The sequence below is a fragment of the Silene latifolia genome, chromosome 11, assembly GCF_048544455.1.
Source record: "Silene latifolia isolate original U9 population chromosome 11, ASM4854445v1, whole genome shotgun sequence".
NCBI classification, from domain to species: Eukaryota; Viridiplantae; Streptophyta; class Magnoliopsida; order Caryophyllales; family Caryophyllaceae; genus Silene; species Silene latifolia.
Genome location: NC_133536.1, coordinates 103,294,284 through 103,320,759, shown reverse-complemented (window position 1 = coordinate 103,320,759; position 26,476 = coordinate 103,294,284). Strand labels below are relative to the sequence as shown.

General features: G+C 41.6%; 1 protein-coding gene across 1 annotated transcript; it reads left to right on the top strand.

Moving 5' to 3' along the window:
- The first annotated feature begins 118 nt into the window (after positions 1-118).
- LOC141613746 (uncharacterized) lies at positions 119-26,476 on the top strand. The gene is made up of 7 exons (XM_074432488.1): positions 119-349; positions 458-522; positions 19,672-19,760; positions 21,941-23,093; positions 23,434-23,923; positions 24,035-25,731; positions 25,849-26,476. Exons 1-7 carry the CDS (start codon positions 119-121, stop codon positions 26,474-26,476), a joined length of 4,353 nt encoding a protein of 1,450 aa, XP_074288589.1.

Sequence of the window (26,476 nt, the reverse complement as noted above, 5' to 3'; positions counted from 1 at the left end):
CTGACGACGGTGCTTCTAAAACGACTACTATAGCAAAAGAAGCGGAGCCAATTAAAATTCAACTACCTTTTCCACACCGATTGTAGAATCTAAGCTTGAACAACAGTTCGGGAGGTTCATGGAGGTATTGAAGAATCTTCAAGTAAGTTTGCCATTTACTGAATTGGTCACTCAAGTGCCGGCGCATGCTAAGTTTTTGAAAGAGATCTTCTCCAAGAAGCAGTCTTTTGATGAAGTTGAGACGGTGGCATTCACTCAGGAGTGCGCGGCCACATTGCAAGCTAATTCACCACCAAAGCTGCAGGATCCAGGGAGTTTTTCTATTCCTTGTCATATTGGTATTATAGCTGTAGATAAAGCCCTTTGCGATTTAGGGGCTAGTGTTAGTGTCATGCCGTATTCTATATGCAAAAAGTTAAATATGGGTCAACTCCCTGTTACTAATATGACCTTGCAGATGGCTAACAGATCTTTAAAGAGACCTATTGGTGTCTTGGAGGATGTGCCAGGTAGAGTAGGGAAGTATTTTATTCCAGTTGATTTCATTGTTATGGATATGGCCGAAGACTCCCAAGTACCTATCATTCTGAAGATACCTCATTTCTACACCTTCCGCCAACCACCCAGTGATGATTGGGCCGCATGTTTGGTACGCGGAACGATTTATGATAGTCCATAAGTTTATCGTCAGGTGATAGTTCAAACACTCGAGTCTACCCCTTGGTCGTCATCTACGCACCGAACGGTCGTTTTGACAGTAATTAGAGTTCATTTGGAGTCCGGGTCAAAAAACCGCTTCATTTTCTAAGAAACAGTTTAAAATGCCGAGTCGGAATGTTCTAGAATGTTCTAGATATTTATTCCCAATCAAATTTTATATCTTTTGGTAAATATCTGCCGTATATTGTATTTTACGGAATAAGGAAGTATAGATCTACCGCAATTCCATAATAGAAACGCGGAAATCTTTCTTCCGGAGGAGGAAACCTCTGGGAAAATGACGCAACAGGTGTTGCGCCTCTTGGAAGGACCGCAGCAGTTGTTGCGCCTCTTCTCCAGCCCTTTTTAGCTGTTTACGGAATATTTTCGTGATTTCTTTCCAAAGTTTGTGTCATTCCAAAACTCTTCACATTTTTTGGTATAAATAGAGACCTTCGGTCTCCATATTTTTCACGCGAGTGTCCGCCCTTCTCTTCTCTCTTTGCATTCTAGACCTTGCTCTAAGCTTTTGACGCCTACGTGCTTGATCAATCGACCACGTAAGCTCAGATCATTCTAAGTACCAGTCACGTTGCATGACCGACCAATTTGACCACTACACATCAATCAATTAATCTAAAATCCTCCAACAAGGGCACTTTCTACATACATTCGAGTCGAGCAATCACTAACGTTAACTTAGTCAATCTCGTTTCGTCAAACATGTAAGTCTGAGGGTGTAAATCCCACTTTTATTTTATTGTTTATATTTTGTACCAATTAATGTAAGGTATACGTCAAAAGTATACTCGAAACAATTTTTAAAAACCCTTTTATAAAACTGTTTTTCCAGAGCAACGGATACCAGGCGTCGAGAAGAAACGCAGCAGCAGCTGCGCCTCTTCCAGAGGCTGCTTGCTGCTCGTGCTCTTCTTCTTCTTCCTCGGGTTTCTGTTGTTTTGTTCTTTTCGTCTTATTCTCCTACTTTCTTTCATTCTTCAGTATATAAATCATTTTTTAATAATCCTTTTTAATTATAACGTTTTGTTTTGACTTAAATCCCTTATAATTCGATATTTGCGGGTTTTCGTCACTAAATCAAACCCGGATTTTAGGAACTCGATTTGTCCATATCAAGTTTTTGGGAATCGTCTTTTGTACATAGTTTTCTTTACTTGATTTCAGTTTATCAAATTATATTCGATTTTCGAGTTCGTTCCTTTTGTATTGTGACACCATAAATAAAATCCAACTCGTTTTAATTCGTTTTAAACCGTTTTTATCGCTTTTATGACGGTCCCAGATGTATATAACCTGCTAAATCACTTCCACTTGAGTCTAAATATCAATAATTGATCTAAAATACACCAACAAACATTAACAGACCGCGGTTCTGACTTCACAGACAGAACTCAACTGAAGAACAGACGCATGAATAGCTGCGCCTCTTCCAGAGGACGCAGCAGATGATGCGCCTGTTCTGAGGTGATTTTTGTCCCTGAACTTCGTTCTCGCTTAGACGTAGCTTCTAATTACGTGTTTAATTAACTAATAATCATAATATCACCCCTAATCTGGCCTATTTTATTACTTTAATTTCTAACCTTTTATTTTACTCTTTTCATCTTCAAAATTCCGTCTTAAGTGTACTTTTGACGTAAATCCATTAAACCATTGTAATCAATTGTAATTTTAATTATTGTATTTATTTATCGTATTTATTATTTATGTATGATTCACTTGATCTTTCACATGAAATCAATTCTAAATCCCAATTCGACATAATTAATTTCCTAAATTATTTGTTCACCGACATAGTTTAATTCACATGCTAGGATTAATCTGTGGATGTTGCATTGCATGCATATAATCGATGATATATCAAATATGAATAACTTTTGTAATCATTAGTAGAGGCCGCTATCGAGGCGGGCGGGATTAGGTGTTCAAATAAAGAGCTTCTTAATACGTACCCTCACCCCTTACTCCAGATCTCTGTGAACATCCGTGTTCATTGGCATCCACGAGAGTCATGCTAGACATAGAATGCTAAGGGTAACGAGTTCTTAGTGTTCATTTCACTAATTGGTGGCGACTTCACAAATGCAGGCTTATTTAACCTTTCACCGGTTTCAATGCCTCACAAATCGGTAACGGCCCATGACGTGCTTTGGCAAACCAAGGTTCCGTGGGAGAAGTGTCGTCGCCTCAAACATCACAACGCGCAGGTGTGCGTGGCGTGGGTGGCCCGTGTCCACAGTTTGGCGACTCCGCTGGGGATGATACACTTACGTGTTACCCAGGGTGAAACTTGAACGAGGTTAGGAAATAGTTTATACGAGACAGTTGTCGGTTTTCATTACTCGACCTTCTTAGGTCGTTTTATTTGGCCTTCCTAGGCTTAACCTAACCCATTCGACCACTCGTCCCGTCTGGACAGTCCAAATTCTTATCTGGCCTAAAGATAGATAACTATTGACGTCAACCATACCGTGATACATACTCTTGTTTGTATCAAGGGCTTCACTACTCGAGGAAATGGACTAGGAACCGACCTTACTCATGTTCGGCACAGACCTCTCCACAAACCAGGCTTTGATTGCTTGGTATGGCAACCCACCTTTTTAGCCAAAACCCTTGAAATGCAATCTGCATACCGTTATAATGCATGTATGAATGTTTGTACCATATACGTGATCACCATTTTGTAAACAAAACCATGACGAAATTTTGTAAAATAAAATCCTTTTCAAAATGTAAATATTTTCAAAAGTGGCCTAAGATAACGCAAAATGAGTCAAAACTCTGTCCAAATGTCCAGTCAAAATTCGGCCTTCAAAACCCATTTTAAACCTCACTTCGAGTCAGCACTCCTACAACTACACTACAGTTGCCTAGGACAAACATTTCAAAATTTGTCATTTTCAAACCTCACTTGACACAGTGGCGCACGCCCACTTCACGAGTCTAAAGTTTCTTTTCGAGTAATTGTGCTAAAATGGTCGATCGTGTTTTGACTCGTCATCGATCTCTTATTCCCAGTTTCCAAGATGGTGGGAACTAGTCATGGAAGCATTAATGGTCGATCCGAACAACCCGTAAATGATAATGATCAAATCCTAGCTGCGCTCATTCGTCTCCAAACAAGCCAAGACCAAGCTTATGCTCGCCTCAATGCCATCGAAAGTCGCATTGTTGTTGTAGAAGTTAGACTTCCTCCTGCAGAGGGTTCTATTCCTGAGATGCTCTTACATGACAATCCTCCACCTTTTGTTGGACAACTATAAACCACTCCAGGTCTCACTGAAGCTGAAAAGCGACTCCAATACTTGGAGGAGCAACTAATGTACCTTAAGGGAGATGATATCTATAGGGAGAATAATCGCAAGTATGAGGCGGTAAATGCTCAACTGCCAACCAACGTCAACATGACTGACATTCCAAAGTTCAAGGGGTATGGAAACCCTTTGAACCACATTCGTGCCTTCAAAGATTATATGTCTATCAAAGGCATCAAGCCCAAGATATTCCTAAGGATCTTTCCTTCATCTCTCGATACTATTCCTAAGCAATGGTTCTACTCTTTGGAGCATAAGAAAATTGCTACCGGGACGATGCCGCAATTGAGTTCACTAAACAATACGCGGATAATGCCGAAATCCAAGTCAGTATGCGCACTCTAGAGGTTCTTACCCAAAATGAGAAAGAAGGCTTCACCGACTTCCTAAGTAGGTGGAGAAAGACTAGCACACAACTTGTTGAACGCCCAGACGAAGCCACTCTCGTGGAAAAGTTCGTGGATAATTTGAGACCCATTTATGCAAACCATTTGAGGTACCAAAATATAAAGTCTTTCAAAGACTTGACTGTGTTAGGAACGAGAATTGAAGACGACATCCGTAAAGGACTCTTGTCCAAAATGGTAGGTCGCAAATATCAGGGTTCAACGAGTCATTCTTATGGCTCCACTAGCAAGACCGATGAGGTTAACCTTGTCGAATCATCTGCTAAGAAGAATAACCCACAGAGGAAATTTACCTATGTTGATGAATCATATTCCACTACTCTGAAAAGGCTGATGAAACAAGGTAAGCTCCAACCCATAGGACCTACACCGGACCCAGAGAAGAAGTCTAAATTCTGGGATGAGAATGCATACTGCGAATATCATAGAGGCATGGGACACGATACGGAGAAATGCTTCAGATTGAAACATGTCATTCAGGATATGATTAAAGATGGTCGTTTACCCATACCTCTCGCAAGCAAGCCTAACAATACTCAGAATCCTCTTGGAGTTCTGACAATCACAGATGAAGAATCCACCTTGGATTGTTCACACCTCATTTCTCCAGTCGAGGACGAGATTCATGCACTAGGAAACGAGGGGAGTTACTCCACCATCTCCCCTACCATTGCTGATTTTATCGCATGGGCAAAGAGTGTAAGTAGGCAAGTTTCAGAGCTGGAAGCTGTAGTGGCATCCCTACGCAATTCAAGCAACACACCTAAGGGAAACGTGCCACTGACCCCAATTCTATCTCAAGAGTCTACGATGCAAGAGGTAATCGCAGTAGTTGACAATCTAGTCGAGAAAATAATCAGTCTAGAAGCTGAAATCATCAGGTTGAGAGAGCTCAGTATCGTCAACGGAATATGGGTGGATGACGATGAAGACGAATACCTCACGGAACACTATCTAGTCAAGGTCAGCGAGGATATAGTCAAGGCTAGCGAAGGTCAAGATATAGACCACCTTACTCGCTCAAGACGTCCATATCAAAGTGTCTCTCACAACGGTCCTACTGTTAATGCTCCAGCCACCAACACTAATGTCATCACACCAAATGATGGCGAAGATAAATCTGCTAACCATTTACTAAAACAACTACAGAAGATAGAGGCTTATCTTTCAGTCTGTCAATTAGTCGCGAGTTCATTTCCCCATCGTCAAGCTTTACTGCAAGCATTGGCTAAACTGAACGTAGTGCACGATTCTACACCTGATGACGTAGTCAACCTAGTCTTCCAAGACTCAGTTAAGCTAAGTAACCCAGCTACTTTTTCAGATGAGGATTTGCCTCCTTTCGGCGCCAGTCATAACCTCGCTCAATACATTACAGTCACATGCTTAAAGAAAAACGTACCAATGACTTTGGTGGATGATAGCTCCGCAGTCAACGTCATACCACTAAAGACAGCACAAAAGTTGGGCATGAAAGAATCAGATTGGACTCCTACCAACCAAGGTATTCGAGCATACAATGGAACACGACGTAAAGTAGTATGGCTAATTAACCTTACCATAGCCACAGGGCCAATCGAGCGAAAGGTTAATTTTCAGATAGTGGACATCGAGGCATCCTTCAATATACTTCTGGGAAGGCCTTGGATTCACGCTTCTAAAGCGGTAACATCCACCTTACACCAGAAGATCAATATTCCTCTAGAAGGTAAAGTAGTGACGATCACTTCGTCACCTATCAAGGCTGTGATAGAGAAAATGTCAAGCTAGCAAGTAGTCACAGACCCAGTATACAAGCTTAGAGGATTTTCATAGCATAAATCTTATAGAGAGTGAACTGGCGCCTCTATACTTCAATCCATACTCCAATTTAGTGGTCAACCAGATACTCAAGTCCCAGGGATACTTCCCAGGAATGCCAATAAACCCTGTCAAGAAGAATACCTTTGCACCTTATAAAGAAGGAAATTCTCAAAGGATACCATTAGGTTTGGGATACAAGCCCACGAAAGCGGAAGCCTTAGAAATGCTTACTCAGTTCCAAAACCGTAAAGACAAAGGAATCTAGATGCGATCATATCTCCCTACCCTAAATGGATACTTCGTTAGGGAGGGGAGTTATGAATGCTTTCACGGGTTTCCTAAACCTTGGCATTATAAGGAAACACAACTAGCTGGAATCGAGGTCTTCCACGATTGCTATTTTATCCCTTCAGAAACGGTTCCTACCGTCAAAACTCGCCAAACACCTTGTCTAGACGAACAAGCCGTTAGCCTCCTGTTTGGAGAAGACCGATTCGTTAGAGCAGTGCAGGATGGGATCATTATCATGATACTTAAAGATGACCATTTCAACCCAACAGCGCTAATTACTGACACCAGCTCAAATCAGCAGAAAGGATGAAGAAAATCGATCAAATGGACTAACAATCAAGGAAAGCTCTTCAAGGTCACTACTGGAGAAGGACAGATGTTCAAAAGAGAACCCGAAGACAATGAATTCGAATCAGAGTCGGAGTCAGAGTCGGAATCAGAGTCTGAGTCTAGAGAAGTCGATAGAGAGTCTTCTTTTGTCGTCACTCCTCATCCCGTTGTTTCCCCTAGCATAGCATCACATAGTAACGACAACTTGGGAAATGTCCCAGTAGCTGTCCCTTTACCGCCACTGACTACTGAACAGATGGCTTCTTTGTTTCAGCTTTTTTCAAAATTTTATATGAATAAATCTGATTCTGCTTACTCCTTGTGTTTTTCTGAATGCAATTCTATTTACGATGATAATGAGGATGATCCTAACCCAGACTCAGTCGAATTACCTCCCTATATAATTAAGGAGATACTACAAGAGGGGGAAGGGGCACCAGTTATAGAGAACACCGAACCCATCAACGTAGGAACCGAACTAGAACCCCAAGAACTTAGGATAGGGACGACCTTAAACCCCACTAAAAGGGCCAATTTTATCGACATCCTACACGAGTTCAAAGACGTTTTCGCTTGGTCTTACAAGGACATGCCAGGGATCGACGGGGATATTGCAGAACATCGCGTTCCAATCAAACCAGGTTTCAAACCTGTAAAGCAGAAGCTTCGTCAGTTGAGGACCGAGTGGGCTCTTAAGATCAAAGAAGAAGTCGATAAGCAATTCAAAGCCGGGTTCATCAAAATTTTTGAGTATTCAGACTGGGTGGCTAACATAGTCCCCGTACCCAAAAAGGATGGGCGAATCCGGGTTTATGTTGATTTCAGAGACTTGAATAAAGCAAGTCCCAAGGACGACTTCCCTCTACCACACATCGACATATTGGTAGATAATACAGCAGATCACGCATTGTTATCCTTCATGGACGGGTATGCAGGGTATAATTAGATCAAAATGGCCATAGCAGATATGCATAAGACAGCCTTCGACACTCAGTGGGGCACATATTATTATACTATTATGCCGTTCGGGCTAATCAATGCTGAAGCTACATACCAATGCACTAAGACCACGTTGCTACATGACATGATGCATAAAGAAGTAGAAGTGTACGTGGATGATATGATTGTCAAATCCAAAGATAGGAAGGGGCATATCGATAACCTTCGCAAATTCTTCCTAAGACTGCGCAAGTACAACATGAGGCTCAATCCTCAGAAATGTGCATTCGGAGTAATGCCAGGCAAGCTTCTGGGACATGTTATCAGCCAGAGGGGAATAGAAATTGATCCATCCAATATCAAAGCTTTAATCGAAATGCCGCAACCTCAAACGGAGAAGGAGGTTAGAGGATTTCTAGGCAAAGTGCAGTATATAAGCCGATTCATATCGAAGCTCACTATGATCTGCGAACCTATTTTCAAAAAGCTAAAGAAAATAGATCATACCATATGGGACGACGACTGTCAAAAGGCGTTTGAGAGGATTAAGGAGATACTGGCCAAGCCACCAGTGCTAATGCCTCCCCAACGAGATCAACCTCTTGGTTTATATCTCACAGTCACCGAAACAGCCATGGGGGCTATGCTCGCACAGACTGTTGGAAAAGAAGAAAGAGCTATCTACTACTTTAGTAAAAAGTTCTTAGAATACGAGTGTGAGTACACACCTCTCGAGAAGACATGCCTCGCTCTTGTGTGGGTAACAAAGAAGCTATGCCATTACATGCTTAGCTACTCTGTCAAAGTGTACTCTAAAATGGATCCCGTCAAACACCTCTTCGAGAAACCCATTCTCAATGGACGTTTGGCAAGGTGGACCTTAATGCTCTCATAATTTGATCTCAAGTACGTACTTTTGAAAGTCATAAAGGGGCGTGCCGTTGCCGAGTTCTTCGCAAATAATCCTATCAACGATACCCAAGCAATAGACACGTGGTCATTTCTAGACGAGGACATCCTACAGACCAGTGTAGACTCTTGGGATCTTTATTTCGATAGGGCATCGAATTTAAGAGGGTTTGGAATAGGAGTGTTGCTCATTTCTCCTGAAGGCGAGCATACACCACTTTCTGTCAAACTCGACTTTGAGGTGACAAATAACGCAGCAGAGTATGAAGCTTGCCTCATTGGTCTACAAGCAGCAGTGAGCTTAGACATTAAGAATCTTCGAGTTCACGGAGACTCGTCCTTGATCATCAATCAAGTTACAGGATCTTGGAAAATCCGAAGTGAAAGTCTAGCACCCTATCAGGCTAGGATAGATCACGTCGCCCAATTCTTCGATCAGGTCACTTATCTACACCTACCTCGTGAAGAGAATCTATTTGCAGACGCTCTTGCAAAACTAGCATCTTTGATTAATATGCCAGACAACGTGGTTGAAATGCCTTTATGAATCGAACGGCGGTCAGAACCAGCCTACGTACACCTCCTTACAGATGAAGAAGAAAGCCCAGAGGAACCTTGGTTCCAAGCCATTCTAAACTTCAAACTTAATGTTACATACCCACCAGATATGGATAAGAGGGGACGACGCGTCATGCACCTACTAGCCTCTTAATACCTCCTCATACAGGGAGAATTGTACAAAAGAACACCTTTTGGTGTCATCTTGCGTTGCTTTGATCGTTCACAGGCACAGAAAGTGATGGAAGAAGTTCACGATGGAGAATGTGGTCCTCACATGAGTGGACCCATGATGGCAAAGTAAATCACGTGTCTAGGATATTACTGGATGACAATGGAGTCGGATTGTATTAAATACGTCAGACATTGCAATAATTGCCAGATCTTCGGAAATGTACAACATGTCCCTCCCTCAATGCTTTACACCATGACATCTCCTTGGCCATTTTCTGCTTGGGGAATAGACATTATTGGGAAGATCACTCCAGCTGGAACAGGAGGTCACTGTTTCATTTTGGTAGCTATCGACTATTTTACTAAATGGGTCGAAGCAGCATCCTACACAGCTCTTACAGCTAAACATGTGGCAAAGTTCATACAAACCAATATCATCTGTCGATATGGCTGCCCACATGAGATCATCAGTGACAACGGGTCACATTTCCAGGCCGAAGCTGCACAATTGCTAGCCAAATACAAAATCAAACACCACCATTCCTCGCCATATAGACCCCAAACTAACGGCACGGTAGAGGCAGCTAATAAGAATATCGAGATTGGCCTAGCAAAATACCTTTTGCACTATGGGGGTATCGCACATCGGTTAGGACGCCCACTAGGGCTACTCCTTTCTTTCTGACTTACGGTATGGAAGTTGTGCAACCAGTTTAATTAGAAATTCCATCCCTCCGCATTTTGCTCGAAAGTCAAATCCCAAAAGCTGAATGGAATAGGGATAGATATGAGGAACTCATCCTCTTGGATGAACGAAGGTTGTGCGCATTACATAATGTACAAACATATCAGGCACGTATCAAACAGGCCTTTAATAAACGGGTTAAGCCCAGGAACATCAACGAAAGAGATTTGGTGCTCAAATTAGTCAGGGCTCTCCTACCTGTCGATCCACGAGGAAAGTTTAAACCTAACTGGGCCGGACCTTTCTTAGTCAAGTCCATACTCTCAAGAGGTGTGGTTAGGATTACAGACCTAGATGGGAATGAATTTTCTAATCCTACCATCCTAGACCAACTGAAACGATACAACCAAGTGTTGTTAGTCTAGTGGTAGTCGGGTTTAACCTTGAAGCTTGCAGAAATGCAGGAGTTGAGGGGTCCCGGGTTCGACTACCAGCTGGGGCAATGATCACTTGGCCACTGCAGCCCCCAAAGGGAGTGGCTTATATGGTCCATGTGGTGGTGCGGGAATGCATGGGCCCGGGGGGGGGGGGGATCCAACCCCCTCGTCATCAAAAAAAAAAACGATACTACCCTTAACATAGGACAAAAAAAACGCGCCTCACGTGACCCACGTGCCGCTCATGCAACACGAAATAAAAATGGCCCTTGGCCCGCTGAAAGAAAGCTCATGTCACTATGCTCTTGCATTTTGACATATCGACATCCTCATATCATCAAACAAATTGAATTGTACTTCCCTTGGGAGTAAGTAAAGCACATGCTTATTTTTCTAAAGTTCATTATAAGCTCTTGCTTCGAACAATTATTTTTTTACATTTACTTGAACTACGCACAGGGTTTGATTTCATTTTTTTCTAATGAATACGTAGGCAAACCTTCACAGGATACAACCCATTATTAAAATGTAAATAGAAGGACATTTGCATTTGCATTTGAAATTCGACAAGAATAATAAAAGAAAATCATAACAGTTTCTTAACTAATGAATCTTTTATACATTGTTCCATAAATAGTAATAATATGCCAAATACATATATAAAAAATAATAGCAATGCTGAAAATAAATGCTAGGCTAGGATTCTAAAAATCCCGCCATTAATTACAACTCAAATAATAATAAATAATACTATAATAAATGACTAAGACTATTCTTCCATTTTCCCTTTGCCTTTGTCACCCTTGTCATATTTCTTGTCTCGACCACGAGTCGGGCGCACTTGCGTTGTTTCCGGCCTAATCACCAACGGTCGTTCTCGCGGTCTAGCCTTACCATTTCGATCCATCACCATCTCCACGGCAGAAGCAGCTTTCGGTTTCTTCGACGAACGAGTAACTAGGAATCCGGCCTCTTCTTCCTCCTCAGTCAAGTACTTTTGGTTCTCCTTTGCTACTTCGCGGATTTTATAATCCACGGGCTCGTGCTTCCTCAGCTTCTCACGTTCTTCAGGAGTACCAGCCTTTCTCCATTGCAAGTATGAGTCAGATACCCATAAGGAGCCAACATAAACTGGTATGAACCACATGTTCCTCTGGGCCCAACGAATTACCCATTCCCGACCAGACTCTGGAGTATGTGCCAAGGCAGTTTGAGGAACGGTATCCAGCTTCGGAATTTTCTGCCTAAGGCCCACTTGCCTCATCAATCTCTCCGGAAAAATGCAAACCATGAATTCCAAGCCAGGGACACGAACTGACCGTGTCGGATCCAAAGATGAGACTCCACTAACTGACCTGAGGTGCCACCATGGCACAATCCATCGGATCAAGGGCCCACCTTCACTCTTCAACTTATTTTCCCAGTAGTTGCATACTCGAGTGAATTCCACCATGTATAGCCTAGTTCTAATTGCAATTGATCGAGCATGATATCTTTGCACAGTAATTGGGGGCTCGATCAGCCGCAGCCGTTCCATCAGCCAAACCTGAAAAAAGGGGACGGAATATAATACCCATATATCGACCAAAACATAAAAAAAAAGACCAAAACAAAAAAAATAAACAAAAAACAAAGAAACGAAAACAAAAAAAAAGACAACAAAAAACGGAAAAGAAAAACGAAATAAAAGAAATAAAAAAACCGGTCAAAAAAAATGGGTTCTTACCTGCAGAATGACGGGACTTCCCAAATAAGGAAGCTCGCGGTTGGCCTTTCTATTATCCAAACCAAGAATGGTCTCCCCCGAGACTAGGCATGCTGGGCTCTTGCGCAGCTCCATTTGCTCTACTATGCTCAAAAAACGAGGATCGCCCCTCATCTCCTCATCAACATGCCCTCGAAGGACATAGCAATGCAGTAGACAAAACCCGAAGGCCCTGCACCTCGCAACATAAGAAATAGTAGGGTCCTCTCTATTTATAAATCGATCGATAAAGTCAAACATGCGGACACCATTTGAGGTCACAAGACGGTCCACCTCAGCCTTGGTCAATCCAAGCAAGTCCCTAAATTTATTTTTATATCCTTGAGAGCTAGGGGGTATAGCTGGTACATTTTCTGGGTCCCATCCTAACACAGCAGCTATTTCTTCAGGGAAAACACAAATTTCGCCTCTCGCAAAGGCGAATATGTGAAAATTTGGGTCCCAATACTCAAAACAAGCATCCAAGAAGGGCTTTACCACTTTCACTAACTTGAGACTTATGATCGATCCTAAATTAAAAGCGCCCATGTCGTGTTTCTCAATATTTGTAAAATCATTCATCCATTCCTTCAGACGGTTTTAAAAGGCATCCATAATTTTTGGAAATTTTTTCGAGAGGATATGTGAGTTTTATATAATAGACGGAAAAGAAGAAGGAATTGTGTGAATAAAAACTCACCCATAGTCTCTATTTATACTATTCGATGTTTCCTAATTTCTGTCGGGAAGTGGCAACCTGGGGAAATGACGCAGCATTTGCTACGCCTCTTTGAAGAGTCGCAGCTCATGGTGCGCCTCTTCCCCAGGTCCTCTTCCATGCTCGCAGCCTTGGATCTTTCCTATTTTGCTTTTGGCTAGGATTTCCTATTCCTATATGAATTTAATTTGGTAATTTCGTCAAAATTACCAAGTTTTATGTTTCCTAATCCTTTTCGGGTTCGCTTTTCGAGACAAAGTCGACATTCACGCCAAACGTGCACACTTACTCATTTTCATTTCTTTTTTTTTTTTAGGGGAATCATTTCATTCTTTTTTTTCAATACATTTCACACTTAGACATTTCTTTTAAATTTTTTTTAGGGGGTAGCCTTTCCTACTGTCCGGTCATTTTGCTCATTTATTTCTCATTTCTGGGCATTTGGTTTTCTCATTTTTGGGCATTTTTTTCTCATTTCGGGCACTTTTTTACTTTTTTTCATTTTGCGCCAATTTAGGCCACCTATATGCTATATGTTACTTGTAAATTCTATGTAAATTTCGGCAGCATGATGGCGCAAACCGTCACCTACCAAACCTGATTTTTAAGCTAACCTGCAGGAACAACAAACACCCAGTAGCAAAGGCACTCAGGCCGTCATGTACACAACCAAAGGCAGCATATATATCAAATTGGGGGCTCTCGTCCGAAAAGTCCAAAATATACAGAAATACAAGACAACAAAAAACAACAGCTAGTCTTGGTGACCCCTCAGCTCAGCTACGGTCGCCTCAAGAGCAGCAATCTCGGCGTCTCTGACCTCAAGCTCCCTCAGCAAATGAGCCGTCTCCTCCCGGGACTGCGCCAGCTCGCGCTCCAAGTCACGCTCTTTCTGCACAAAATAGAGAAACGCCTCATTTCAATCATCTCAATAAAATGAAGTAACATTTCGTTGCAACAAAATTCGAAATGTCAAAAAAAAAGGGAATGAGAGGTTCATATCTGTCATCCCCGGCCACCTACGAGTGCCTCGTTGGCCGTAGCTCGTAGCCGGTTGGCCATCCTCCACAGCTCTATGTACCGGGATGGTGCCACCTGCATTCAAATACAAAGAAGGTTCAAAAAGGAGCAGGTGCATTCCTATGCAATAAATAATAAAGACAGCCAAAGCTGGGGGCTTACCCTCCTCACGACGTGCTGCCACTCGTCCAGACCAGCATCGGTCACCTCCTCGCCAAAGTCGCGGATCTCCGAGATCGTCGTCATGCCCGCTGCGTCATTGTACTCCAACACCTCAGGGTAAGCTGGGGGCTCGACGCCCGCCACCTCGATCTCCTACGAAGTTCAAATGACCCTTTATTTGATGATCATTCATCAAATCAATTCAAAAAAAAACAAGTAAAAAAGGTAAAAATGCTTACCACGATCGGCCAGTAGGCCAACCTCTGACAAACAAACTCGGAGTACTCCTCGCCAGGAAGAAGGAGGGCGTCACCACCCGCGTCGGCCAAGTCAGCCTCTCTCTCAGCCTCAGAAGGCTCCCTAAACATCGTCCGTGGAGGATCAATGGGAACCGTAAAGGTGTCACGAGAGCAATGCCGAGTCAAACGCTCGCCCAGATACCACACAGGTCCCATGTGCGTCCTCAGCAACAACCGACTCGAGCTCCTGGGACGAAGGACCTCAGCCACGAAAGATGGAGCCTCAGAGTAGCTCTCCTAAGATCTAGGCACCCACTAAAATAAGAAAACGAGGGCTCATTCCTATGATCGGCTCTAAACGGGAGGGGGTCATTCCTATGATCACTTCTAAATAAAAGGCAGAAAAGGAAAAGTAATCAAATAAGGATCAAAGGCACTTACGCTGTCCAACGTCAGGGCATTCACGCTCCTCCGACAAACGTCGTAAGAAGAGCGCTGGCTCTTCCTACGGCACACCACCCAGTCCCTCACGATAGGGTACACCGTCGGCTCAGGCTCCTCCTCTTGGACGCGAAGCTAGGAAACTAGGAGTACACCCACGCCTGCAGACAGAATAATCATTTATTTTTTTACATGGCAATAAAGAAAATGAAGAAATAATGATCTTTCATAATGTATAGGAAAGGTTCGTACCTCCAGCAAGAGTCCAGGACCAACAGTGGCAGGAGAAGTCCCCTTCTGCATCAGCTCCAGACGTACTGTGGCCCTCATGTAACGAGTGAGGACCGCAAAGCCAGGAGTAACCCAGTCCCAACGACCTAGGCTACTCAAGTCAGCAAGGAAAGGAAGAAGCTTCGTCGACAGCCTCTCCCTCTTGTCTCCGAGGTAAATCGAATACAAGAACCACCACAACCACAGACGAGCCCTCTGCTCAGCAGTATAAGGAGGAGGAGGCACCTTCCTCCCCTCCATCGTCACCGTCACCGGGACCCTACCTGCAAAGTAGTCCCTGACGTAAGAACTCGGTACCAACCAAGGAACGCTGGCAGCACCTTCCGCCAGGTTCCAGCCGATCAGCCTCCTTGCCTTGGCCGAGTCTACTCTCATGGCCGTCAACGGCCACACCAAGGGCTCATTTTCACACGGCAGACCCGAGATCATGTCGTAGTCCTCCAAAGTGACCCCGACCTCTCCAAAAGGCATATGGAAAGTCGAGGTCGTGTCCCAGTACCGATCAAGGAAAGCTCGAATCAGGCTAAGGTTAGCCCGAATCTTCCTTTCCCTAATCGCCCTCCAGGCTCCTACCAAAGTCCCGAAGGCTCCCAGCTCGATGATGGCCTTCTCCTCCTCCGACAGCCTCCCAAAGGCATCCATCATCGTCGTGTAACCGGAAAAGGACCTCATATTTCTGGCCTCCTGTATCAATTCAAAAAAAAGCTATCTTTAGCTTAAGACAAATAAGAAATGAAACGCCAAACAAATAGGAGAGGTAATAGGAAATGACAAGCTCAAAACTTACCAAACTCCTCGCCGTCCTGTAAGACAGGTGGCTCTCTGCCGCCCAAATGAGATGTCTACCATCCACTTCTCAGCCCACTCAGGTGCACCCACAAGCTGGCGACCACCTCGCCCCACGTTGGCCCTCCTCGGGACCTCCTCAGTCTCCTCCTCGATCTCCTCCTGCCTCTCTCCCACCACGAGAGCGGTCGAAGTCCATGTCCATGGGGTCCCTCCCCGACGTAGAAGGCACGTCACCTGCAAAGTCCAGGCAAACAAAGTTATGGCAAGCCTCTTTCAGGCCGTTTTAAGCATTTTCGAGCCCTGAATGTGGCTTTTCTCGCCATCTTTGGCCCTTTTTTCGAGAACCCGATACACACATGTGGTAGTTTGGGGCAAGTCAAGTCTAAATTCAAGCCTAGTTGTGGGTTTGAGTCAAAATTTCGGCAGCATTTCGCTACAATAGCGATTATGCCCTAAAAAGTGTCCTGAAAGAGTTGTCACAAATTGAAAATTCAACATGATAGCAAGTTTACCCATTACACAAGGGTTCCAAAACACCAGGTTTCATAAAAAATGGACAAACCTAAGGTAATTTTCGAAGCGATTTTCGAAACAGCAAGAAACTGTCTCATTTTTCGGCCAAATGCTCAATACTTGACGAAAATTCAAAAAGAATACATGGTTATATTCCTAATATTGCTAATTACCCATTTCTAATGTCAATTTTGCAAGACAAATCCATTTGAGGAAAAAGCCCCAAAATTTCGAAATAAAGGGAAGAAGAACCCTAATTTTTTCGACCCAAATTCAAGCAAAAACACGAATTAAAGCAAGAATAAGATACATACCTCGATTAGTCATGATTTATGGCAGAATTTGATCAAGTTTTAGCAAAGTTTGGTTGGAATTTGAGAAGAACATGTGTTTTGTGTTTATGAAATGAAACACGGTTTTAATCGGGTTTTTACCCAGACAGGGACATGCCCAAGAAAAGACGCAGCACTAGCTGCGCCCCTTCCAAAAGCCGCAGCTCCTGCTGCGCCTGTTCCCCAGCGACTTTTCAGCTCGAAATTTGAAAGTTCGTTGTAAGTTTGTTATTTGTGGGCCCAAGTTTTGTGCGTCTCTTCTTCGACACCTTATATTATACACTTGGCTCTCTTGGGCGTTCTTTTCATCTAGACCCGCATTTTTTCGAAAACGGACTGCAAAACCGTCACGGTATTTGGTTTCCCAGGAAGGATGATTGGGCCGCATGTTTGGTACACGAACGATTTATGACAGTCCGTAAGTTTATCATCAGGTGTAGCTCAAACACTCGAGTCTACCCCTTGGTCGTCATCTACGCAATGATACATTCATTTTTACAGTAATTAGAGTTCATTTGGAATCCGGGTCAAAAAACCGCTTCATTTTCTAAGAAACCATTTAAAATGCCGAGTCGGAATGTTCTAGATATTTATTCCCAATAAAATTTTATATCTTTTGGTAAATATCCCTCGTATATTGTATTTTACGGAATAAGGAAGTGTAGATCTACCGTAATTCCATAATAGAAACGCGGAAATCTTTCTTCCGGAGGAAGAAACCTATGGGGAAATGATGCAGCAGGTGCTGCGCCTCTTGGAAGGACCGCGGCAGCTGTTGCGCCTCTTCTCCAGCCCTTTTTGGCTGTTTACGGAATATTTCCATGATTTCTTTCCAAAGTTTGTGTCATTCCAAAACTCTTCACATTTTTTGGTATAAATAGAGACCTTCGGTCTCCATATTTTTCACGCGAGTGTCCACCCTTCTCTTCTCTCTTTGCATTCTAGACCTTGCTCTAAGCTTTTGACGCCTACGTGCTTGATCAATCGACCACGTAAGCTCAGATCATTCTAAGTACCAGTCACGTTGCATGACCGACCAATTTGACCACTACACATCAATCAATTAATCTAAAATCCTCCAACGAGGGCACTTTCTACATACATTCGAGTCGAGCAATCACTAACGTTAACTTAGTCAATCTCGTTTCGTCAAACATGTAAGTCTGAGGGTGTAAATCCCACTTTTATTTTATTGTTTATATTTTGTACCAATTAATGTAAGGTTTACGTCAAAAGTATACTCGAAACAATTTTTAAAAACCCTTTTATAAAACTGTTTTTACACAACAGCGGATACCAGACGTCGAGAAGAAACGCAGCAGCAGTTGCGCCTCTTCGAAGAGTCGCAGCATCTGTTGCGCCTCTTTCAGAGGCTGCTTGCTGCTCCTGCTCTTCTTCTTCTTCCTCGGGTTTCTGTTGTTTCGTTATTTTCGTCTTATTCTCCTACTTTATTTCATTCTTCAGTATATAAATCATGTTTTAATAATCCTTTTTAATTATAACGTTTTGTTTCGACTAAAATCCCTTATAATTCGATATTTGCGGGTTTTCGTCACTAAATTAAACCCGGATTTTAGAAACTTGATTTGTCCATATTAAGTTTCTGGGATTCGTCTTTTGTACATAGTTTTCTTTACTTGATTTCAGTTTATCAAATTCTATTCGATTTTCGAGTTCGTTCCTTTTGTATTCCGACACCGTAAATAAATCCAACTCGTTTTAATTTGTTTTAATCCGTTTTTTATCGCTTTTATGACGGTCCGAGATGTATATAACCTGCTAAATCACTTCCACTTGAGTCTAAATATCAATAATTGATCTAAAATACACCAACGAACATTAACAGACCGCGGTTCTGACTTCACAGACATAGCTCAACTCAAGAACAGACGCAGGAATAGCTGCGCCTCTTCCAGAGGACGCAACAGATGCTGCGCCAGTTCTGAGGTGATTTATGTCCCTGAACTTCGTTATCGCTTAGACGTAGCTTCTAATTACGTGTTTAATTAACTAATAATCGTAATATCGCCCCTAATCTGACCTATTTTATTACTTTAATTTCTAACCTTTTATTTTCCTCTTTTCATCTTCAAAATTCCGTTTTAAGTATACTTTTGACGTAAATCCATTAAACCATTGTAATCAATTGTAATTTTAATTATTGTATTTATTTATCGTATTTATTATTTATGTATGGTTCACTTGATCTTTCACATGAAATCAATTCTAAATCCTTATTCGACATAATTAATTTCCTAAATTATTTGTTCACCGACATAGTTTAATTCACATGCTAGGATTAATATGTGGATGTTGCATGGCATGCATATAATCGATGATATATCAAATATGAATAACTTCCCTAATCATTAGTGGAGGTCACTATCGAGGCGGGCGGGATTAGGTGTTCAAATAAAGAGCTTCCTAATACATACCTCCACCCCTTACTCCAGATCTCTGTAAACATCCATGTTCATTGGCATCCACGAGAGTCATGCTAGACATAGAATGCTAAGGGTAACGAGTTCTTAGTGTTCATGTCACTACTTTGTGTCTTGACATTACACGAGGTATTCGAACGGTTCCAATTTTCCATAAAAATTGGTGGCGACTCCACAAATGCAGGCTTATTCAACCTTTCACTGGTTTCAATAACTCACAAATCGGTAACGGCCCATGACGTGCTTTGGCAAACCAAGGTTCCGTGGGAGAAGTGCCGCCGCCTCAAACATCACAACGCGCGGGTGCGCACGGCGCGGATGGCAAAGCGTCCCCATTCAGTAGCTCCCATGTTATATGCTTAATGTTATTGATCTACCTATTCATGATTCCTTTGCTTTATGTTTGGACAGGAATCAGTCTGACGCCCCTGATGCTGCGTCAGGACCATGGAGCAAGGAAGTAGATGAGATAGAGAAGTTGATTTATGGAGATTATCCTTGTAAAAGCCCCATATACCAAGGAGCCTTAACAAGACCTTCCCTAGTATATAAAGGTGTTACCATCTCGGTTGCCCGAGGACAGTAATCATCAAATGTCGATAAAAGAACGTTTAAGTTATATTACAAGTGATTACAAACATCAGACGATATGAAAGATACAACTCAAAACCACTATCTACTATGTGAACTACTTCTGTCGTGACTCGTGATAGACTTATCCTTCCAAGCATCCAGCTATGATCCAACATCCACCTGCTAAGACTGACTGCTCACCATAGTGGCTCACAGCAGACACAACAGAAACAAACAACAAAACAAAACCACACAAGGTCAGCCACTGATACAACAGACATACAAAACAGACACAACACAAGTACAACAACACATACACCACACCTCCTCCATCCACCATCGCTGACTGCCCGAAGGTCCAGTCCTGCCAGTGGGGGACCGCAACCGTTCCCACCTAAGCCCCGCTCATCTATCCGAGCGATAAACCCATGTTCCTGTTGGAGTATGTGTCCACGACAATAATGCGATCACATGTTTAAATCTCATATTAAGAATGCCGAGGGATAGTAATATTTTATTTTCAGCTGATCCACATTAATCGGTAACGATTGGCTGACTAGAGTTTGACATTACTATCGTATAACGGTGGTGATCAGTTGATCCCTTAAGTTCATACCTCTAGGGTAACACTCTTAATTGATTAATTAATTAATTATATGATGATACAAGTTAATTAATTCCTTAAAATTGAACAAATGGTTTTATGAGTGAGATTACGTATCTTATTGTAATTCGATTAAATAAGATTCAGTCTAAGTAATTTAAATTGTTTTGTTACTTAGGTTTATTTATTGTTTATGAAACAATTAAAATAAGAATGAATGGTTTATTATAAATACAAATTGTTATGATTTATAATTCTATGGCCCATATTAAGTAATTGTAATTGTGAATTACTAGTTAATTTTTGTATGTGATTTATTTTGTTTATATAATGATTTTTAATAAGTTAAAAATGCATTATTAAAACATGTCTAGTAACATGTCCAATATGTCACACTATACTAATTGACAATTGACAAACTTAAAATTTACCATATTAAGTCCATGAGTGCCGTGTAAATGGGAGTATAGGGTGTTGATTGTGTTTTGTTCTATTAATTAAAGGGAACATAATGATGCCCTACTTATCACAGGCTTGCATGTCTACATCTTGAGAAGAACAAACTTGAAAAAGCATTGGGCACTCTTCCCCTATACCACCCGGCCACCCCATGCAAAAGATGAGAAGTTTTTCTCTTCTTAATTATTATTCATTCTTACAATATAATTTAAGAAATATAATCTCTCTAATATTGTCAAGAACAATTAGAAAAAAAATCTCACAATCTCTAATATTATTCCACCATTACTAGAAGTAGTATACAATAATATTAGTTATATTTGAAGGGCTCATATTCTAATTTCTAGTACATAAATTAGTATATGAATTAAGGGTGATTACCTTGGTACAATTCCTTAAGGGGTAGATCCTACCATTGGATCTAAGGGTTTTCTTGGAGCATTTGGATTTTCTTTAAGAAGACTAATTTGGAAGGTGTCCAATTAGTATACTCATCTCGGCCCTCCTTGTAAGTTGATTGATTTCCTCTTACTTTGTATTATTTTGTTATGCATGCATAAGATCTAGTTAGTTTATGACTAAACTAAAACTATTAAGTTATTAGAAGTGTCTAATAAGAGGTTAATGAAAATTACAATTGGTATGAGAGCAATGGTTGTTGCATGCATAATCGGTTATTGTTTTTCCGAGTTAAAATGTTACCATATAAAACTAGAAATTTGTGATTTATAAGGATAAGTACCACGAAAATTTTGCATGAATAACATTCTGGTCCTAAATTTATTTTAGGTCATTTTGATGATTTATGGTATAAATATTGCTCTTTAATTTATTTTTAGTATTTTTATTACATTTTATTTGATAAAATGACTTTTAAATACTAAAATATGTTAGACTATGATTCTGACCTTGAAATTTTAACACAACCTCACATGCATATTTTACTTAATGAATGTAAAATTGCGAGTACTAATAATAATCTTAATAATAATACAAAAACACAAAAACACGTAGTAAATTCTTCTGTTGCGAGTACGAGTAAAGGTAAATCTAAATCACCGCATGTTGCTCGAAAGATTAATCTCAGTCTCACACCGTTGGACTTGGATGTGATCCCAGAGGACATAGAAGAGGAGGAGGAGGAAGCGCCTGAGAATGTTGCTGTACCGCAGAAGTCGCGCCTTCAATTGACACCGGCGGATGTTGAAGGTGAGATTACTTATTGGTCTTCGGCTGTATACTGCTATATTTTAGGGGCGAATCCTCCGCCTAGTGTGATTTCTGGATATGTTAAGAGAATCTGGCAATCGTATGGTATTGATCGAATCTCGTTCTTACCTAATGGGATTTTTTTGGTTCGTTTTAAAACGAAGGAGAAACAAATGGAAGTAGTTAACAATGGACACCTAATATTTGATAACAAACCGGTCATCGTAAAGGAATGGACTCCAGATTCTGAATTAATTAAACACGATGTGAAGTTAATTCCTATCTGGATGAAGTTACATGGCTTGGACATTAAATTTTGGGGTACTGAGTGTCTCAGGAAGATTTGTGGCTTAGTTGGTAAGATGATGCGTTGCGATGAAGCTACCAGTCACAGAACTTTCCTGGGATACGCCAGAATTATGGTGGAGGTCCAAATTGGACAACAGTTTCCTACTCACCTTGAGTTCCTTGATGAAGTAGGGAAGACTCAGAGGGTTTCTGTTGTTTATGACTGGTTGCCTCTCTCATGTACCAAATGTAAGGGAATGGGTCATATTGCTGTGAATTGTAGGAAGGTTGAGGGAGGCCAGAGGAAGGTGTGGAAACCTAAGGCCAAACCAGCTACTACAAAAGTGGTAAAACCTATTCAAAAGACTTTTCAGAAGCCAGTTTCCCCTGCTGTTACCACCCCTGTGGCTCAGCATTCAACTCAGATGCAGCAAGATTCAGGGGTTCAGACTCTTGTACCTGTTACTCCAGTGGTTGTTTCTGAAGTTGGAGACTGTTCTGACCAGAGTGTGAGGCCTGTTGAGGGGGGACCTTCATTCCCTCGAAGGTTTATTAGCAAGATGCTTAGGAATGTTAATGGAGAGGCCAGGGTGTTCACTCCTAGGGGGCTCACTTTTATGGATGCTCTGACTTTATCTCTTCAAAAAGCACGAATTGAGGGTAAGAAATTGTTAACTCCTGGCCCAGCTTCTGATCATGGGTAGCTTGGGGTTTTGGAATGTAAGAGGTCTGAATAATCCAACTAAGCAGCTAGAAATAAGGTGGTTTTTACACCAGAATAAGCTTGGATTATTTGGTTTATTAGAGACTAAAATAAAAGGTAGTAATTGGCTTAAAGTCAGGAATAATATTTGTGAAGATTGGTCAATTTGCACAAATAATAGTACTCATAAAGGGGGAAGAGTGTGGTTATTATGGGATCCTACTCTTTATCAGGTGGATATTCTGAATGTTAGTGCTCAATGTATTCACTCAAAAGTGATTGATAAATCAAGGAAGGTTGTGTTCTGATACACTCTGGTCTATGGGTTCAACAAAAGTCAGGAGAGGGAACCTCTTTGGCAAGCTCTGAAAGGTTTCTCTGCTTTGATTTATGGGCCTTGGCTGGTGTGTGGTGATTTTAACAGTGTCACTGAAACTAAGGATAGAATTGGAGGTTCTGAAGTGGTGTGGTCTGAGATGGCTCCTATGAGAAGTATGTTGTCTGTGTGCCATTTATATGACATGAAGGCCTCAGGCTCCTATTATACTTGGAATAACAAGCATGAGAATGAGTCTAAGGTTTATAGTAGGATTGATAGAGTGTTGATGAATGATCAGTGGTTGAACACTTTCCCTGAGGCTGTTGCTACTTTCTTACCAGAGGGCTTATATGATCATTGCCCCTGCCTGATCAGGACAGATGCTATGTATGTTAAGAGGAAGGCTTCATTCAAATACTACAATATGTGGGCTTTGTCTGATGATTTTGTCCCCATTGTGGAGAGTAGCTGGAACACTGAAGTTGAGGGTACACCTATGTTTAGGGTGGTACAGAAACTGAAGAAGTTGAAACCAGCGTTATAGCAACTAAATAGAGATCAGTTTAGTGATATTGAGAACCTTACTCATGTCACTGAATTGGCTCTCAAACATTTCCAGCAGCAGCTTAGCCTGGATCCATTGAATGAGTTGTTGTGTCATGCTGAAAAAGAGTGTGCTACTGAGTTGAAAGTTTTGAATAAGGCAAGGAACAGTTATCTTGCTCAGAAGTCCAAAGAGAATTGGGTAAAGGAAGGTGATGCAAATACTTCCTTCTTCCATTCTAGTATAAAGAAGAGAAGAATGAGAAATAGGGTGTTCAATGTTAAGGACATGGAAGGGAAGTTATGTTCTACGCCTGAGGATATTAAGTCTGCCTTTGAGGATTACTATCTGAAGTTGTTGGGCACTTCTACTACTGTGCAACCTGTATCAAAGAAAGTGGTGAAGACTAGTAAGCTTCTGAATGCTGTACACCAGGATATTCTCCTTAAACCTGTGACTGATGGAGAGGTTAAGGAAGCAATGTTCTCTATTCCTGGTGGAAAAGCACCAGGCCCTGATGGTTTTAATAGTCAGTTCTTCAAGGATTCTTGGAGTATTGTGGGGAAGGAGGTGTGTCATGCTATCAGGAATGTTTTTAGGACTGGAAAAGTTCTCAAGGAGCTCAATACTACTGTGCTTACCCTAGTGCCCAAAACTGAAATCCCTGATAGTGTGTTACAATTCAGGCCTATTGCCTGCTGTAATACAGTCTACAAATGTCTCACAAAAGTGTTGTGTTCTAGACTTAGCTCTATTCTACCTGATATCATCAGTCCTTCACAGGGGGCCTTTATTCAAAATAGAGATATTGTGGGTAACATTCTTATCTGCCAGGATCTCATTAAGCTGTACAAGAGGAAGGTCTGCTCACCAAGGATTATGATGAAAGTTGACTTGCAGAAAGCTTATGACTCCATTGAATGGAGCTTTCTCAAGGATATGTTGTGTGCCTTGAATTTCCCTCCTCTTAGCATTGAGCTTATCATGAGTTGTGTGTCCTCTCCCTCCTTCTCATTAGCTCTCAATGGTGAAGTTTTTGGGTTTTTTAAGGGTCAAAGGGGCTTAAGACAGGGGGATCCCCTCTCCCCCCTGCTTTTTACAATTTGCCTTGAATACCTCAGTAGGCTCCTTGGGGTCCTTGATAGGTATAAAGGTTTCAAGTATCATCCACTCTGCTCCAAAATGAAGTTGACACATTTGTGTTTTGCTGATGATCTGCTCATGTTTAGCAGAGGTGACATTCAATCTGTTACTCTTATGTTGCGGGCATTTGAGACTTTCTCTATTTCCTCTGGACTGAAGATGAACAATGGTAAGTCTAACTTCTATACAAATGGGATTAGTGAAGCTATTGTGAGTAGCATTGAATCTGCTTCTGGTATGAAAAGAGGAGGGATCCCATTTAGATATTTAGGGGTTAAAATTGCCCCAAAAAGGCTGGGGATTCTGGACTGTCAGAGCCTGGTGGACAAGGTTACTGCTAGGATCACTAGCTTGGGTACCAAGCACCTCTCTTATGCTGGAAGAATCACTTTGATTAAATCTGTCCTAAGTAACCTGCACAATTATTGGGCACGGATCTTTATTCTCCCTAAAGCTGTGCTTAATCAAATTGATGCTCTCTGTCGAGCTTTTCTATGGCATGGTCAGGAAAACAAAGAGACTCCTACACTTGTGTCTTGGAAGCAGGTTTGTAAACCCAGGAGGAAAGGTGGGTTGGGTCTTAAGAATTTGCAGTTGTGGAATATTGCCCTGATGGGTAAATACGTGCGGTGAATTGAGAAGAAGACTGACCATCTATGGGTTAAATGGGTGCACTCTATTTATATTAAACACTCAGCTTGGATTGATTATGAACCTTCTATCTCTACAAGTTGGTCTTGGCGCAGGATTTGTGCTGTTAAAAATCAACTCAAGCCATGGATATTTGAGGAGCAATGGAGACAGTCTAACTGTGATTATACTGTCAAGATGGGATATAATTGGCTAGTTGATGATGGTGTTGATGTCAGGTGGCACCACTGGACTAGGAACAGGTTGATTGTGCCTAAACATGCTTTCTTTATATGGCTGGTAGCTCATAAGAGATTACTAACCCAGGATAGGCTAATGAAGATGATGATTGCTGCAAGAAATAGGTGTTTGTTATGTGACACAGAGGAAGAGAGTATTGAACACTTATTTTTTCAGTGCTCTTATAGTCAAAGGTGTCTGAGATTGCTGGAGGAATGGCTGCAAGTCAGCATTCCTTTGAATAGCATTATTGATTGGTGGATTAGGCTCAGGGAACGTTCTCTTTTGAAGAAACAAGTGGTGGCCGCTGCTGTAGCTCATCTTATGTATCTCATTTGGTATGCAAGGAATAGATGCATGTTATTGTATGGGCTCCCTTTCCCTGTTGTTTTGATAAAACAGGTGAAGGAGTGCTTGTTAATGAATTTGAGAGGTAGAACCCTTGTTATAGGAACTAATGTAACTAGGGAGTGGTTAGCAAATGTGTGTCCGAATTGTATTTAA

Bases quoted from the DNA above. Each gene is read 5' to 3' on its own strand.
- LOC141613746 (XM_074432488.1), top strand. From the start codon at position 119: ATGGAGGTATTGAAGAATCTTCAAGTAAGTTTGCCATTTACTGAATTG. The intron at 23,924-24,034 runs GTACAGAAACTG...AAACATTTCCAG, and splicing joins GTACACCTATGTTTAGGGTG to CAGCAGCTTAGCCTGGATCC. The intron at 25,732-25,848 runs GTGAATTGAGAA...GTCTTGGCGCAG, and splicing joins CTGATGGGTAAATACGTGCG to GATTTGTGCTGTTAAAAATC.